This window comes from Chlorocebus sabaeus, chromosome 27, assembly GCF_047675955.1.
Source record: "Chlorocebus sabaeus isolate Y175 chromosome 27, mChlSab1.0.hap1, whole genome shotgun sequence".
NCBI classification, from domain to species: Eukaryota; Metazoa; Chordata; class Mammalia; order Primates; family Cercopithecidae; genus Chlorocebus; species Chlorocebus sabaeus.
In genome coordinates, this window is record NC_132930.1 from 15585994 (window position 1) to 15604215 (window position 18222).

At 36.8% G+C, this 18222-nt stretch overlaps 1 protein-coding gene across 2 annotated transcripts; it reads right to left on the reverse strand.

Moving 5' to 3' along the window:
- Positions 1–4509: 4509 nt before the first annotated feature.
- LOC140710557 (endogenous retrovirus group K member 7 Env polyprotein-like) lies at positions 4510–12466 on the reverse strand. 2 transcript variants are annotated; one of them, XM_073012476.1, is made up of 2 exons: positions 12150–12466; positions 4510–6553 (listed from the first exon to the last, which is right to left on the reverse strand). In XM_073012476.1, exon 2 carries the CDS (start codon positions 5798–5800, stop codon positions 4781–4783), a length of 1020 nt encoding a protein of 339 aa, XP_072868577.1. In that variant the 5' UTR covers positions 5801–6553; positions 12150–12466; the 3' UTR covers positions 4510–4780. The 2 variants fall into 2 exon arrangements, with proteins under 2 accessions (XP_072868577.1, XP_072868576.1); XM_073012475.1 differs by having other exon boundaries at positions 12109–12466.
- Between the last annotated feature and the right edge of the window lie 5756 nt (positions 12467–18222).

Consider the following 18222-nt stretch of genomic DNA (forward strand, 5'->3'; position numbering starts at 1 on the left):
TAACTGTAGTTTTCCATTTTATTTTTTTATTGAACATATCATCCGTAGAGTTGGCAGTGTAACAGTGACTAAAGGTTTTGAATTTAGTATTAAGGATGTTGCTCTTTGTCTCCTAACTTTCAAGTCTTACCTTTTTCCTAAAAAAATAAAAAATAACAATATTTACTTCATACTCGTTTGTGATCATTAATATTAAATTATATATAATATAGTTGGTAAACTATCTGACAACAAACACTAAATAAAGAACAGCTTCTAAAATCATGATTATGTTTATTATTGTCATAATCAACAATTACATAGCATTTTATTGAATGAATTAATGTACCATGCCACACATAATCATGCCCCTTCACCATTCCTAATCACTTTAGTTGCCACAAGAAGCCTTACATTCTTGTGTTAGCCCTCTTATCTTACACTCTAATTCCTGCAAAAATGATACATATATTATTCTCTCCTTTATCACACTTCTTGTCAATCATAATCTCTTGCTTATCATACTTCTTGCCAACTTCTAAAACCATTTACCTAGCTGGGAAAGAGAAATGCAACCCTGATAAGCAAGAAACTGCACAGAACTCACAATTAAGCCATTACGATCTCTTGTTGAACATAAAAATTTCACAGAACACCAACACCAAACAAGAACACTCTGTCACCAGATGGATAAAGACAAAGGCTAGACATCACTTTGTGTCACATTTGAATACAGATTAAAAAACAACATTGTTCAAGATACCAAAATGACTAAACATTCTTTTATACTAACCTGAGTGACTGATTATTTTAAGAATCAGATTTAACTTTGCTCTATTCTGATATTCTAGTTGGAAATTATTAAGAAACTATATCAAATAATTGTAGTAGTGACCTTTGGCTGAGGGGCATTGACAGAGCCATCTGAACATCCATATCCATTGGAAGCAGCATCCGCTATATCCACACCTTCTTTGAATCATCCCATTGTGTTTCAGCTGAATTGAAAATTTTAATTTTCCTCGAGAGCAATGCTTCCTCTACAACACCCTCAAATACTGGCTGACTTTTCTTTCCCAAGTTTTCTATCATTGAGCCTAGAGTTGAAATATGTCCCATTTGCTCCATATTGTCTTTTTCAGATAATTCTTCCTCCCACCTCCATTACTCCCCTTTAGCTTTCAGTCATATACCATAAGATTATCCCATTCACCATATCTCATCATTACCATCATCTGTCAACCCCTACATCAAATCCATAAATCCATTCACATTATACACTTTTTAATTTTCTGAGTCATCATCACTATTTCCAATACTGTTTCTCTGTTTATTTTGAGCTACTTAGATATTCACATAGACAATTTTTCTCAAAACCCTAGCCTCAGTCTCTTGAAGTACTCTTTTCCATTCATTTTGCTTTGCAGATAGATCAGCTACTCACACTCATGATCATGTTCTAGACCTTGTCATTACTACCACCTCCTATCTTTCCAGAGTACTATCTTTAGTACAGCACCACTCCAAACTTATACCAGAGTTGTGTGGCAGAGTTTCTTGTGGCAGGAAAATGTGGCTGGAGAGAAGGAAATAGCCAAACTGAATGGTCTCATATTAAATGCAGTGGTCAAAAGCCTCCAGTGAACTCTTCACGCCACAAGACACTCATAGTGTGCAGTTTTTGTTTTCATTTTATTTTGTTTAGAGACAGGGATCTTGCTATGTTGCACAGGGTGGTCTCAAGCTCCTGGCCTAAAGGGATCCTCCTGCCTCAGCCTCCGAAGTAGCTGGGATTACAAGTGCCAATCACTGTACCCAGTCATAGTGAATATTCTTAATCCATTCTCTCGCCAACAACCCAGATGATTATTTTGTACTTCCTCTTCTCATGAAACACCAAACACTTCCTCCCTATACTTACTTCCAGCTAATGACTTCCTCTATGTTTACTAAAACAACTGAAGGAAACAGAGGAGAGTCTCATAAAACCATGTATTAGTTTCTAGGGTTATGTAACAAATTACCACAAACTTAGTGCCTTACCGCAATCAACATATATTATCTCACAATTTCTGTGAGTCAGATATCTTAATGTGGTTCAACTGTGTCCTCTGCTTTCTGGTGTTTCACTGAGCTACAATCACAGTGTCAGCCAGGAGACCTGCATGTCTTCTGAGGCTTTGGTGGGTAGAGATTCGCTTCCAAACTTGCATGGTTGTTGGCAAGATTTGGTTTCTTGAGCTGAAGAAATTTTTCTTCCAATGTTTATTTCTCTTACCTCCTTCAAATCTTTCTCCAAATTATAATTTCTCCACAAGGTCTGTCTTGAGCACGCTACTTAACAGTGCAACCTGTTTCCAATATTGCTTGTAGTCATGATCTACCCCCTTGTTTGTTACCTTGTAAAATTTTTTACAAGTTTGTTACCTTGTAAAATATCATATAATTTGCTGTTTAACTGTGTTTATTGCATAACACTACTCAGAAGAATGTTGACTCCAAGAGTGCCATTCCCTTTTGGTCACCAGTGTATTGCAAGCAAATTGTTCAATCCCTTATACATAATAGTCATTCAAAAATATATGTTGTATGTGTAAACAGATAAATGAATGATCATGAGAATCATCTAGGAGCAATGAGATTATGTTGCCTGAATTAAATTGAGGTACTTACTCTAGTAGTCTGATTTCATGGAAATAGTCAAGAAATTATCAGGAGACCAAGTTCTTTTTTCTTTTTATTTTTTCTGACTGCTCTGGAAATTAGGGATCTCATTAGAATAATACCATTTTTTTAGGTCAATGTATTTATCCCATGAAGTGTTTTCTACACTTTACTTTGATAACAGTCCTCACTACTAAAAGATTGATTTTGGTCTAACAAAGAAAAACTTCAACAAGATTTGCTTTTATTTCTCAGACAGCCAGGGTAGGCTTTAACAAATATATCTTATCCTAAGAATTATTTAAATGCATGTACAAGGAAATCTCATTTTCTTAGACTGTGTTCCAGAGAAAATGGTGTCTAAGTAGAATTTATAGAGTAACACTTTATTGTGGGGTGCAGTCTTGGTGAGACAAAGAAAGAAAAGAAGCAAAGATCAGAATGCATGCTGATCTGAGATCTTAAATGCAGCTCATTATTCTGTTTTCCAGGATGTCTTCTCGTATAACACACTGTTTCATGAAATAGCATTTTCAGAGTAGAAAGAATAATTATCTGTTTGCTTCCATCTCCTGTTGGTCATTTTACTCCACAGGGTTTCATTCCAGGCACTTTTAGGGATTTGACTTATTTTGTGCAGTTGCCAGGGAAACCAGATCCAAGATAGCAGTGACTGTGTCTGGGACTTATGTTAGCAACATTCACAACCTTCTTCATCTTTCAGTCTCTACACCCACTTGGGGGACAGGTGTACAATAAGTCTGCTTAAACATATACACAGTGAATGGATAAGTTATGGCCTCCAGTTTCAGAGACAAAAGGGGTAGGATGAACATTCCAAGGGATGTCCAGTTGTATCTATCAGTGGTATGAAGAAAAAGGGTCAAGTGCTTCAAGGTACCGCCAGAAAGTGTTACAACTATAAGGCCATGTACTGCTGATGAAGTTCATACAGCTCCATAGGTAGCACATAAGAAGTTTCATCAGTAGTCAAGAAGATAATCAATAGCATGTAGCAGAAACGCATTGCCAAATAAATCCAAGGAGGCACCTAAACAGGATCCAGCACATCCTCATCAACAAAAATTCCCACTATCATCCTTTTAATTTCCTATCCTAAAGCCTGTGCTGGTTGCAGTATGTTTATTTATTCTGATCACATTTATATTTAGATATTTGTATTAATTATGCAAATGTTTCAGTATTTATTGGGGTCCTCTGTCATTTTGCTTTAGATAACAATGAAAACATTATCTGAGTAGTCAATTTCATACAGCAACACCTAACAAAAAGTCTCATCTTTATGCAGGTGACCTTATTTACCTCCACTTTAAGACAACTCACACTTCTGAAATAATTCTCACATTAAACAAAAATGAGATGAAAATCCTTTAAAAGACAGTGAACTCGATATAATGTTTCTTTTATGTTGCTTATAGCTTAAGCCAGATTTAGAACCCTTTAAACCTGCTGTACTCTATGCACATTCTTATGAGTTTTCATTTTTGGTTATTGTGATTGTGCTAGGATCTCTGGCTCTGTGCTGCCTAATATCCATGCATGGGTTCTCTGATACTTGATGTTATCTCCCAGTGTATTTATGATTTTCACAATGCTAAAATTCATGGTTCTGGCCTGGTCTTTGCTTGCCCCTGTTCCTGCCACTTAACTACAGATCTCTTTTTTTTACTTATTTAATGTTCTTTACTGTAGTTTATATGAAAAAAAGTGCATATTAGGAATATATCGAATAGTGACTTTTTGAAGAGTTTATAGTCAAGAAGAAGAGACAGGGTAGTAAATAACCTTTATAAAAGTGCTAAGTATGTTCATGATAGAATGAACGTTTGTTGGGGGCCGCACCGGGGGTGGTGGAGAATGAAAGAACACACACAAAGACAAAGACACACAGAGAACATGGCGGCCGCACTCAGAGCCTCCGCCTCACTTTATTTATACTCCATAAACCTCAGGTCAGCAGAAAGAATGCAATGCAAAACAAACTTTCTTTTCCCACATGTAACCTTCTACTCAGTACCTTGTTTCTATATTCTTTCTTATCTACCCGCCTTCTTGGCGCCTACGGGAGTTCATTAAAAGTTCAGTTGGAGATACTGTCCTTGAGCCCTATCTATTCTCAGCATACTGTTTTCAAAGGCCCCTGCATTTCCCCCCTTTTAATTTTGTTTTGCCTCAATCCTAAAAAGGTAGCCCATATTTGTTCCTGTGTTTTCTTTTGTTTTTGGTGGCGACGGAGGGAGCATCGAATCACCAAAAGAAGTAGACACAAACCAAGTGCCCAAAGCAATATACTTCCAGAGATTGTAGAAATCCATGTTTTTATCTGAGTCCATGGGTTAAAGGCAGCAAGGCGCTGCCCCAGCTCCTGCAAGGTTACAGTTCCAGACAGCACATGTAATTGTTGTCGAAATGCTTCGGAAATGTTCTGAGTGAGCTCTTGAATGTCCAAACTAATATTTTTATGGCCAATTAATAATTTTCGGATTACAGTCCAATTTTGAGAGATGTTAAAAGGCACAGGCATTACACAAAATTGAGTGGAATTCCAATCACATTGTAATGTTACCCGAGTACTGAGTACAGTGAGCTGATCTCCAAGCCCTGTCAACGCTTGCTCCATGTTGTCCAATCTTTCAGCAAGTTGAGAATCAATGTTTCGTTGTTGAAGCCATAACCGGTGAGATTGTTCATGCCATTGCTGCACAAATTCAGCATTTTGTATGCTTTGATGAAGAGCGAGCCCTGCTACAGCCGCAGTGGAGGCAATGGCAACAAGACTCATCACCGAGGCAATTATAAGTCCAAGGGCATGGAGGATTCGCTGAAGAGAAGTCCAAATATAAGTTTCAAGAGGTGATGCCCCCCACGGTCGCGTAAGATTAACAGGTAGCCAAATTTCCTTACGAGCCCTGAGGATATAAATATCCCCAGCAAAGTTGTGCCACCAAGAATGATTGAGGCAAGACAAAAATGTACACGTATTTGTACAATTAACAATTCCCGTATTATTATCCCATATCAAATTCCCTGCTAATAATAGGTAGGGCTTACGGACACAAGCAATAATATGTCGAGAGGTATTCCGATATAACTGAATATGTAAGGAATTAGTTGGGTTAGAAAGATTAAGAGACATATTTCCCACAAAAGTGCTAATGGCATCGCCTGCAGCTAACAACTTCCAAAGATGACTCTGTACTTAGGCCTTCTTCACACCATACCAAGGTTTCATTATTGTAAGCAGCAATACTTTTATTTACCCGGTGCCATTTCAAAGGTATGTGACTAAATTTTATTTGAAAATCACCGTGCACACTTCAATCAGTTATTTGCATCCCATTGTATTCTAATAAAATCCGGGTTTTATTTCCCCGACATAGTTGCCACTCCAGCACCTCAATATTAGGAGAAACCTCTGGAATAGGACAAAAAGGTAAAGAACTAGGAATAGTTTCATTACTATATACAGTATGATTATAATAACAGTATTAGCAGCCACATAACTATGATTATAGCGAACAACCCAGGCTTCATACGATTTTCGGAGACAATGAGAACTATTTCCCATGCATATTGGAAGTTCTTCCACTCCAAATTGGTATGTGTTGTTTATAATTTCCGTTTCCCGTTCTATATTGTCCTTGTCTATATAGGGGGACGGCATTCAAGTAGTGTCATTGGTGAAAACCTTAATTTCCGCCTCTCCCCAGGCGACTCCCTGATACAAGGGTGGAAAGGGAATATAAGTGCAATATTCATACAAAGCCTCACTAAGGGAAATAAGTCCCCCGCTGAGGCACATCCAACAAAGGAAGAAATGCATGCTGAATCCAGTTTTCTTTTCAACAGGGTTTCAATCATCTTGTAGGAAACCACTCAGGTCCGCTCCCTGTAAGGACAAGAGCATAGCCCCATTCCTGTTTTAGAACTTGCCCTTGAACATACTTACCTTCTTCATTAGGATACCAAATCTTTAAATTGTCAGCGGGGACTATCACTGAGAGAGGTGAGGAAAGATGAGTTACGATAGCAGAGTCTTGCAATTGTCTCCATTGATTCAAAAAATAATTAAAGTAAAAAGAACCTTCAAAATCAAAAAAATTAAGGTAGAAAGGTTAACCTTCAAAAAAATGTGGTTTTTTTTGGGGGGGCTCATTTCCCCCTTTTTGTTTTAATAGTTGAGTTTTTAAAGTTAAATTTGTGCGCTCAATGATGGCTTGACCTTGACTGTTGCCCGGGATCCCGGTGATATGTCGAATATTGTATTGCTGTAAGAAAACTTGTAATTTATGAGAGACATAGGCAGGGGCATTATCAGTTTTAAGTATAAAAGGAATGCCCATAATGGCAAAACAAGCTAAGAGATGTGTAATAACAGAATCAGCTTTCTCAGATGGCAGTGGAGTGGCCCATTGAAAATGAGAAAAAGTATTAATGGTATGATGAACATACTTTAATCGTCCAAAAGAAGGAATATGTATAACATCCATTTGTCAAATTTGATTAACTTGAGTACCTCTCAGGTTAACTCCAGGATGGAAGGATGGAATGCTCAAAGGAGCACAGAAAGGACAAGCTCGAATAAGAGAACAAGCTTATTTATGAGTTAAATGAAACCGTCGTTGAAGGCCAGAACTATTAGTGTGATGTAGAGCATGTTCTTGTTCTGCAGCCTGCAAGTGGCCAATTAGAAGTGAATCAATCTGAGTATTTCCATGAACTAATGGTTCAGGCAGTTGAGAATGAGAACGAAGATGAGTGATGAATAAAGGAGCTCGACGTTGGCTCAAAGTAGAAAATAACAAGGAAAAGAGTTTTTGAAGAGAAGAAGTAGCACAAAGAGGTAAAGTGGCCTGAGAAATATAAGAAGTAACATAAACGGCATATTGAGAATCACTAACAATATTTCAACCAGTAGTAGGGAAATCAAGTAAGACCACGAGAATAGTAAACAATTCTCCCTATTGCACCGAGGGATAAGGATAAACTGTAACTCAAGATTGATGAAGCTTCTTGCCAAGAATCAGAAGTTGCAAGAAGATAAATGATCTGACTATGAGTGAATTGAGAGATAATTAAGGAAGGATCTCCTCCCCAAAGTTGTCGACAGTGATGCCGTCCTTTGATGATCAGTTCAGCTAAACGATCGATATAAGTAGCCAAGTGTTTAGATGTTTTATTGGACAAAAAGATCCATTTTAGCAGCTGATTGGTCTGAAGAATCATTCCTGTAGGAGAATGTAAAGTATGAAATAAACAAAGGGAAAGGGGAACATCGGGAAGGATATAATGTAAATGAGCCTTTTGAAGTTGCTCTTCCACAAGCTGGAGTTCCTGTAAAGCCAAAGGAGTTAAATGACGTGAGCTGTCCAAGTGACTGTCTCCTTCTAGAATAGAAAAAAGATGTTGTAACTGAATAAAGAAAAAACAATTTTTGAGATCTATGACCATTAATTTTTAACTTTGTGGGATAAGGGCAGGATTAGGAAGACCAGGCTGTAAACTTTCCCTAGGTTTAATGTAAACATTTATAGTTTTAAGACAAGACAAAGACGGGAATTCCATGCAGAAATACGTGGCTTTATATTCCTCTCGGCCATTTGTTTTTTGACTTACTCTTTTAGAGTCCTAAGTATTTCTTTAAATAATGGTCACTGTTTCACATAAATAGGAGTGGTGGCTATGAGTTTAAAGGATTGTAGCCCATTTTGAACATCGTATTTTTGGCAGCTGAGGAAATATGAGGAATGTTTTAAAAAGCAGCAAATTGTTGTGAAAGATCTTGTTCCCAAAAATTAATATTGATAGGAACAATATAAAAATAAAAAAAACACTTGACCTTGTTAACCTTTAGGACCGACACAGGTTAAAGGTTCTACGTCTTGATAAACCACAGAAGCAGCACCCAAGCCAGTGAGTATAACTGCAACTTGTCTTTTTTCCTATTGTATAGGCCTCTAATTTAAACAAATAATAGACATATTTACCACCGTATCAATTAACCCTTTAAAAACTATTTCATTAATGTGCAAAGAACATAAGGGCTTTTGATTAGAAACTAAAGTTTCCCAAAAAAGTTTTTTCTGTGCTACCAAACCCTCCCTATTGAGAATACATTCCCCTGCCTCTAGGCAAATAAATTGTGAGACTTAAACCATATTAAGACTTTTATTAGTAACATTATGTCCTTTTGGCAAAGGGCCACACTCTCTAATAGCTAATTTATATACTCCTCTATTAGGAGACAAAGTATAAGGCTGAGTAATAACTAAGTCAGCAGCGGCGCTCTGCTTAGTTGCCACATAAAGCTGAGAAACTGGGGTAAGGTGTGGGATCCTTAAGGAGGACTTGAATTTATTCCTTGATGTTGTAGGCCATTGCTCACTGGGTATTGTATGCAGATTTAGTCAATAACCAATATTTGTAAACAAATAAGGTGATTACAGGTACAGAAATTCAGTTCGTAGTTTACTATTCAATAGAGTATCTGCTTTGTAAAAGATGGTGGACCACAAAATACTCAACGGATTTTGGTTTTCAAAACACAATGATGCTATCCAAGGCTAAATGGGTACTTGAAATTGGGATTGGATCTGGTGCTGAGATACAACTTTTACTTAGTTATTGATTTTTCTTTCCTCTGATTATTCCAAGGAGGGTGACTACCATTTTTGTACTTTATAGAGCAGTCTAGAGGAAAGGGTTAAGCATGTAAGCTCTGGGAACAAAAAGTCATATTTTCAAAATATAATAGCTATATGACTTTGAATACATTTATAAAACTGTCTTAACTCTGTTTTCCTGTCTACAAAATGGTAATAATTATAAAATTTGTCAGTCTTAAAGGGATGTTGGAAGAACTAAATGCAAGTGAAGATTTTTTCACAGTAGTAGACACATAGTAAGTACACAGTATACTATGGCTATTATTACTGTTATTATTGTTAATATTACGTCTATTAATTTTAGCTCTTTAATGTAACAAGTGCAGAACCATAATCTCACATCCTTCAGAGTCATGCTGATCTTGTATTTTTTGGTCCTTGGACTAGTTTAGTGATTTATTACAAGAAACCTAGTTAGTTTGTGCATTCTTTTCCTTTCTTATATTTCTCATTTGTAAAGACTGATAAACCAACTACACTTTCAGACCTGGTGACATAAATTGTTGGGGCCCCAAGCCTGTGGGCCCCGGCTCCCATTTCCCAGGAGAGGAGACAGTAAATTTCCACTTTTATCAGTTTTGAAATGACATTTATTTGTCCAATGTCGACCTTTACCACAACATTTGTACACCTCTGAAGGCAGCTTTCTGCCTTGAGGGATAAAAGTGTTCAATTTTTATGACATTCTTTTTTGAAATGTCTAGGTTTACCACACTGAAAGCAAACACCTTGTTATTTCCTTTTAAGGCTTTAAACAAAGCTCCAGCAAATAATTGAGCATTATAAATAGCCCCTCCAACACTAACACAAGTTTTAATATATTTATCTAAATTGGCCCCATTGGCTTTTAATGATTTTAACAATTTTTGACAGTCAGCATAAGCATTTTTAAAAGACAACATTTGTAACAAAATTTTTGAAGCAAGGCCAGCACCCACAATTTTCAAGACAGCATCCTGAAGACGGGCTACGAAATCTGAATATTGTTCATTTGTGCCCTGTAAAATCTTCACAGAGGAAAGGGAAGATTTTCCTGTTATCTCTACCTTATTTTAGGCCCTTAAAAACAAAGTCTTGATTTAAGTAAGGGCAACATCTTCTAGACCAGCCTGAGCACTAAGAGTAGCATATTGGCCCGTGCCTGTGAGTTGTTCCTCAGTGGCTCCTGGGGGATCACACATAACATTTTTTCTAGCCTGTACATGCGCCTTGTTCATTTACCAGCTGTGCAATTGTAACCACTGAGAACGATCAAGAAAAGCCTTCCCCAAAGTCTTCCAGTCTATAGAAATTATCAAATTTTCTGATGAAAAAATATCAAGAAGACCAAGGATAAGGGTTCATAGTTAGAAATGGTAGCTTTCATTTCTTTTTAAAAATTTAATTTGTAAGGCATTAAATTGGACATTATTGCCACCATTTGAAAACTAAGCATTAGGAGCAAAAGAAGCACAAATAATTGGAAACAGATCCAGCTCTTTAAATTTTTTTTTTTTTTTTTTTTTTTACGAGACTTTTTTTTTTAATTCACAAAATGATACATGTTAACTCTAAGCTGGAAAACACGGATCACTAAGTGATTTTGTGCGAAGCAAACAACAAAATCATTAACACAGAAGTTATACCAAAAATGCAAAGGAGCCTTCCCACCTCTGCACAAAACAACAAAAGCCCAAAAGTTGTTAGGCTGAGACATTTCAAAGTAAATTATTTTATGACCTCAAGAAAAAGATCATATCAAAGCTATTTTATCAGTTCCAGGAAAGTTTCCAAAATGTTTAATCAAGTCAGCATAAAAAGGATACCAAAATCTAGGAGAAAGCGCGTAATAAAATAAAATGCTGCAAAACACAGTTCATCCTCAGTTATATCAGTGAAATATCCTAAATTAAAGACTTGCCGATAGAATGCAGCAAAAACAGAGACAGAGCAAGAAAGGACGCCGAGCAGGAGCCCGAGGTTCACGGTAAGAAAACAAGTGGCTGAGCAGCTGGAGAGAAAGCAGCCCGGGGGATTCGGCCACGTGACGTGCAGTCGACCCTGCGGCAGGGACCCGCCAGGCTGCCCGCCCCTCAGCGCCTCAGCCCCCTCAGCCGTCTCAGCCTGTTGGGGGCACTGAGAAAACTTTGCCAAACAAAGGTAAAGATAAGGAAGCCCGGGGGTTGGAGGCACTGGAAAATTCTCTTTTAACAGGGCAGAAGGAAAAGAAACAGGGAAAGCTCACAAAGGTGAATTAGAAGAATGTATCTGTAATATTTGTTGAAGCATTTCCATAATACACTGCATGTCAGAATTTCCCTTAGAAGAAGGAAGAGCTGGCTTTTTCTCTTCTCCCCCTTTTGCTACCCTGGCACAAATGGGCTCCATTTCAGATTTATTTTATTTTATTTTATTTTTCCAAATCCTCAGATACCTTTCCTCCTGTGGCTACATTACCACACTCCGAATCAGTCTCAAGTAACTCTAATGTCTGAGTGATAGAGTGACACAAGGTCCACAATTTTAGAGGCATAATATCCCCTAACTGGAGAGCTCTAAGCAAAGCTTTTACTACCTGTAACCATTTTTTCCGATTCAGCTGCACTTTAGTCTGATACTGAAACCAGTAACAATGTTATTCAACATGGGCAAACAATCGCTTCAAAGTCTTTTTCTTTCACTTCTACTCCCATAGACAGCAACAGTCCTTGAAACAGCCATAAATATTCTGAGGCCAGAGAGATGGAATTCCCATAATGAAAGCTTAAGAAGGTTCCCCTTAACAATATCTGAGCCTTACCTGCTCCTAGGGGGTTCCCCTTCTTGTTCTCCCCTACTCACCCGTGCTGACCCTGCTCGCTGCGCCACTTGTTGGGGGCCGCACCGGGGGTGGTGGAGAATGAAAGAACACACACAAAGACAAAGACACACAGAGAACATGGCGGCCGCACTCAGAGCCTCCGCCTCACTTTATTTATACTCCATAAACCTCAGGTCAGCAGAAAGAATGCAATGCAAAACAAACTTTCTTTTCCCACATGTAACCTTCTACTCAGTACCTTGTTTCTATATTCTTTCTTATCTACCCGCCTTCTTGGCGCCTACGGGAGTTCATTAAAAGTTCAGTTGGAGATACTGTCCTTGAGCCCTATCTATTCTCAGCATACTGTTTTCAAAGGCCCCTGCAAACGTTCCTTAGAAGAAAGTGTTCTGTCCTACAGAGAGCACTGAGGAAAACTGTCCTTCAATTTTACTGCTTGGCCTTGCTCAATTCACACTCCTAATAACTAAAGGAGTATCTCACTCTTTATCGTCTTTCCTCAAAATGTAAACACCACTTTCTCTTTCCACACTTTCAGCTCAGGGTTTAACTCCTTCTTATGCTAAGAGACTAGTCAAAAAAATAAATAAAATAAAGCGAACATTCATAGACTTTTATCACCAAACAAATCTTCCAACCATCATACGCATACTTACACTGTTTGCTCACCTTTTACTCTGTTTCTAACTCAGGCTAACCCTCTACCCTCCTGCGCGCGCATGCACGCGCGCGCACACACACACACACACACACATACACACACGTATCCTCAATTTCATTGCCTTTTTCTTATTCAAGAAATTCTTCTACAGTTATGCCTCTCTAATAGATATCGCCTACTGAGCCTTATGAGTTCATTCTCAGTAATATTTTCCTAGATCATTTTAGATCACTCTCTAAGTAATTGTTTATAAATATTTTTTTTCCTTTCTCATAGCAACTCACTCTTAAAAGGTGTTCATACCTTCTCATTTACAGAAACTTCTTACTGATAACTTCCACTTTGCACTTTACTAATTCAATGTTCATTTACCATCAGCCTTTATCTGGTTTAACCTGTAAGAAACATTTGATGTGTTCTTGATATGCTTTCCTCTTTGTCCTCCTGTTACTCTCTTACTCTCTTGCTTCCTCTACCTCCCCTACCTGCTCCTCCTCCTCCTTTAAGCAGAGCCTCCAAATTTCTCCCTAATTTAGTTCTTCACTTCCCTTGCTGCCTCTAACTCTCACTGTGGTCTGTGTGATTTTCTCATCTTTCATTCCTTTATCTGATCCCAACTATCAGGATTTGGATGTCTTTTCTTATTCAGTTCTTTGAAAATTTCACTTATCCCTATGGTTTTAAATAGTACTATCATGATGATGAACATGTTCAGCTCCTAGTCCAACATCTTCCAACATGTGAAGAATCACGTCAAGCAGAATATTTGCTACTTCCACTTGAAGATCTACTAAACTTCTCAAATTTGACATGTCTAAAACTAAATTATTGAGTTTCCTCTTATAATCTTACTCCATCTCAATAAATGGCACCTGCATTTTCTTATTTGCTCAGTCTTTGACTTCTCTCTTTCTCACGTACTCCATGTTTAACGACTCAATAAATCCTTTCAGCTCTACTTTTAGAATTTAGATTCTAGGTTTTTTGTCATCAATAATACTAATATCCTAGTGTCTTTGCTACAATGATTTTATACCTGAATTGTATTACGCTTCTGCCTGGTCTACCTGTTTCCCTCCTTATATATCTGAGTTCTTTTTCAACATAGCAGTCCAAAGAATCCTGTTAAAGTGTAGCTCTTGAACATATTATATATTAGATTAAATTCCACTAATAATTTATTTCACTTAGAATAAAATATAAATTTCTTTCCATATTTGACGAGGTCCTACTCAGCTATCTCCAAGCTATCACTAACTTCAAATGCTATGTGGTTCTCTTGATCACTCATCTCAAACCAAAATTGCATACTTTATGACCTCAAAAAAGTAAGGCATGCTCTTCCCTCAGGGTCTTGGCATTTGTTTTTCCATCTGTCTGGTTCAGTCTTCTTGTAGATATCATCTTGGCTGATTACTTTCCTTTTTATAGGTCCTTGTTCAAATGTCACCTCATCAGAAAAGACTGTCTTTATATTCAATTTAAACATTAATTTGAAACATAAGAAAGTGTGATTTTGGAGGGTCATATACTGTCAAATAGCTATAATTAAATAATTCAACCTAAACAATTGTCTCTCTGCTATTTCTCTCATCATACTCATGAATACTTAAAAGAGTTATTTGTTTGTAACCTGATTCATCATCTCATTCTCTTGAGTAGAATGAGTTCCGTGAAAGGAGAGACTATACCTCTTTTGTCACTAGATTGTCTTCAAATAACGGAAAAGAAGAGCTGGGCACATCACAGTTCAGGCCTGTAATCCCAGCATTGTGAGAGGCTCGAGACAGCTTGAGTTCAGGAGTTTGAGATCAGCCTGGGCAATGTGGCCAAAGCCCATCTCCACAAAAAATTAGCCAGATGTGGTGGTATCTGCCTGTAGCCCCAGCAACTAGGAAGATGGGAGGATTGCCTGGGCCCAGATGCAGAGGATGCAGTGAGGCATGATCTCACCACTCCACTCCAGCCTGGACAACAGAACCATACCCGATCTCAAAAACAAACACACACAAGAACTAAAGAGGTTTTGGTGAACACTTGCTGCATTAGTGAATTAATGATTCAACTGAATGGATGGCATGTATATGATGCTATAAACAGATTGCCTCAAATAATTTTAATATTTTATGTCTGCATTCGGTTATTTCTATAAAACCTTTAGATCTTCAAACAAATCTTTTAATCTTTTGCTCATGTATTTTGCAAAATACGTGATTTAAAGAAAAGTAGAGGTTCAAATGTTTATCTCATTCTACTCTTAAGAGTTGTAGAGTCATAGAAATTTAACCTTTCTGAATCTCACAAATTTTTTTCTCTGAAATAAAGATGATGTTCCTAACTCAAAGTGTGAATATCCATACAACTCCTAATCAGGTAGGTCTACACAAATAAAATTTAGTGTTATTTAACATCAAATATAGTTTTGTCTTAATGTATTTATGAATTTTAACATACTGAAAAGTTAGGTTTTATTTTTACTCTCTAACATTTGGGAAGTGACAAGAGAAAGAGAAATGTTTAGTTCTAACTGTGTATGTGTGTGTGTATGTGTATGTTTCTAATAGTTAGCAAGTAGAACTGTACTAGCTGTGTTTTTACCATTTACCTAACAAAAATAACATGTTATCCTGATTCAGTGATTGCTATCTTTAGTTACTGATAATTGCAAAAATGAAAAATGTGCTCATTTCCTTGGGGAAAACATTTAAATGATTGACAAGCTAGTGCAACATTTGTAAAGATCTCATATCTGGGTAAATTCATGGATTAATTTTTTTAATGATTTTAAAAATATGTATAATACATCAACTGGCAGGAGTTAATCAGGTTACATTAGAGAAACTTGCATATAAATACTCATTACTGTTTTCTTCTTCTTCTTCTTCTTTTTTTTTTTTTTTTTTTTTTTTTTTTTTTGCCCTTGAGACTGGGTCTAACTCTGTCACTTAGCCTGGAGTGCAGTAGCTTGATTGAGTCCAAATGCAGCCTTGATCCCTTGGACTCAAGTGATCTTCCCACCTCAGTCTCTCAATAGCTGGGAAAAGTGCAGGCCACTACCCCTGGCTAATTATTATTATTATTATTATTATTATTATTATTATTATTACTGTTATTTATAACAAGAGGATCTCATTATGATGTCCAGGCTGACTCACACTCCTGAGATAAAGTAAGCCTTACACCTCAGACTTCCCAAATCTGGAATTATAGACATAAGCCACCACACCTGGATTGTTTTTCCATTTTTAATAGGCAGAAGATTATTTAGGGAAAAGAAGACCAAGAACTTCACAACACCTTAGAAGTGCCTTTGTTCTTCATAGTAATTCAAGTCCTCTGAGTCTTAGGGTGTTTTTCAGATTCTAAATTACCTAAATAAACCAAAATAGATGTGAATCACCTAATTAGGCCTCCCTAGTAATTTAAGGAGACTCCTTGCTCTTCTAAGAGATAAATACATGGGTCATTAAGATTTTTGAGAGGGCATGCAGCCTTGCCCCTTCCGTTTTCCAGTAACTAGGACTCTGAATTTGCTTGTTCAGTTTCTTCATCTCCTTGCCACCCTGCCAGATTGCTTCTTTTTACCCTGATGAACCTGGACATGGGGGAGAGGAATATAAAACCAGACAGGGAAGATGAAAGAAGAAAAGATTTAAAAAGATGGATGCAGATAGTGTAGGATTTTAGGTAGCTGGGAGGAAGGGTATTGGAACATCTGTGGGGTCAGTAGAAGTAAATAGGAGAGGAACTAGATTTTTAACATGGTTGGTATGGCTATATTTTGCTTTCACCATGTACATGAGCTTACACTATTTTGAGAATTTCTCTAGTAAAAAGGTATTTCTTTAAACTGGGTTTATAATGTTCTGACACTGACTAGATAGTGCAAAGCTTCAACAGAGCAATATGAAGATATGTAACTAATGCAAAAAGTAATATAAAAATTCATCTCTTATTTTGAGAATAACAGTGTTACAAGTAATCTCTATACTGAAGGTGAATAGAGTAAAATGTGGTTAATAAAAGGAATGCATCCAAATTGTTTGAAGCAGAATATACAACAAAGAATTTCAGATACCATGGCATTTTAGTAGGACATATGATATGGTTTTCCTGTGTCCCCCCCCAAATCTCATCTTGAATTGTAGCCCCCATAATTCCCTCATGTTGTGGGAGAGACCCAGTGGGAGATAATTGAATCATGGGGGTGGTTTCCCCCACACTGTTCTCGTGGTAGTGAATAAGTCTCACGAGATTTGATGGTTTTATAAGGGTTTCCCTTTCCGCTTGGCTTCCATTCTCTCTTGTCTGCTGCCATGTTAAGACATGCCTTTTGCCTTCTGCCATGATTGTGAGTTCCTCCTAGCCATATGGAACTGTGAGTCCATTAAACCTCGTTTTCCTTATAAATTACCCCATCTCAGGTATGTCTTTATTAGCAGCATGAGAACTGACTAATACAACATGTGAAAATCAATGTCTTGAGCCTCCTAGTGTATTTGGAATTTCTTTTTCCCAACTAAGTACCTCAGAGACACTTGATCTGCTTGAAAAATCTTGGAAAATGCAATAGATAGTCTTATTTGACCTACCGTTTTATCAGATATATTTGTCTCACTTCCTCTTGACTGTATTGTATCTGACTAAATATCCAAGTACTAAATGAAAATGCAAAATCTAGCATAGAATTTCTTTTGTGGTTAATTTTTTCATGCTGGTTTATCTCAATAGTTTAAAACCTGTGCTCTCTTTAATGAACATAAAATCTAATAATGTACTTTAATATTATTATAAATTTTTTAAAACAAAAGCTCTTATGACTAAAAATGTATTAAAACATATTATAGAGACTTGCAACTATTTTCAGACAAACATTTGAAATATAATTAAGTTATTCTAAAATGAAAATGCAAGTATATTAACAAAGTTATTTATACTTCCAGTTATCATACACTTTTCTGTAAAGATGTACTTCATGAATTACTTTTGCTCTTATATTATTCTGAGCAAGGCATTTAAAACCACATAGAAATTAAAGTTAATAAGGATCTTCATAAAAATTTAAGGTTTTTTAGAAATATTCACTCTATTTTATTTTCTTGATGCATTGCACAAAGGAATTTGCTTCCCTTGAATTCACTTATTTAGCCAGAGCAATAACAAAACAGATTAAGGGTTTTAATGTTTTTTCTCATCCAAAATTATAGCTGAAAAAGTATAAATTTCATAATAATGCTGGCCCTCATTATCTCAAAGTTTAGAGTTGATTATTTTGGTGCCAAGTAGAAATAGGAATTTCATTATTATCTTACATATTCCATGATATAAAGCACCAAATTATTTGATTACAATTTTCCTGGGCATTTTTTAGTTTTGTGTAATGAGACAAGAAGAAAACTGTGATTTCCATGGGCATGAGAGAGAATAACAAT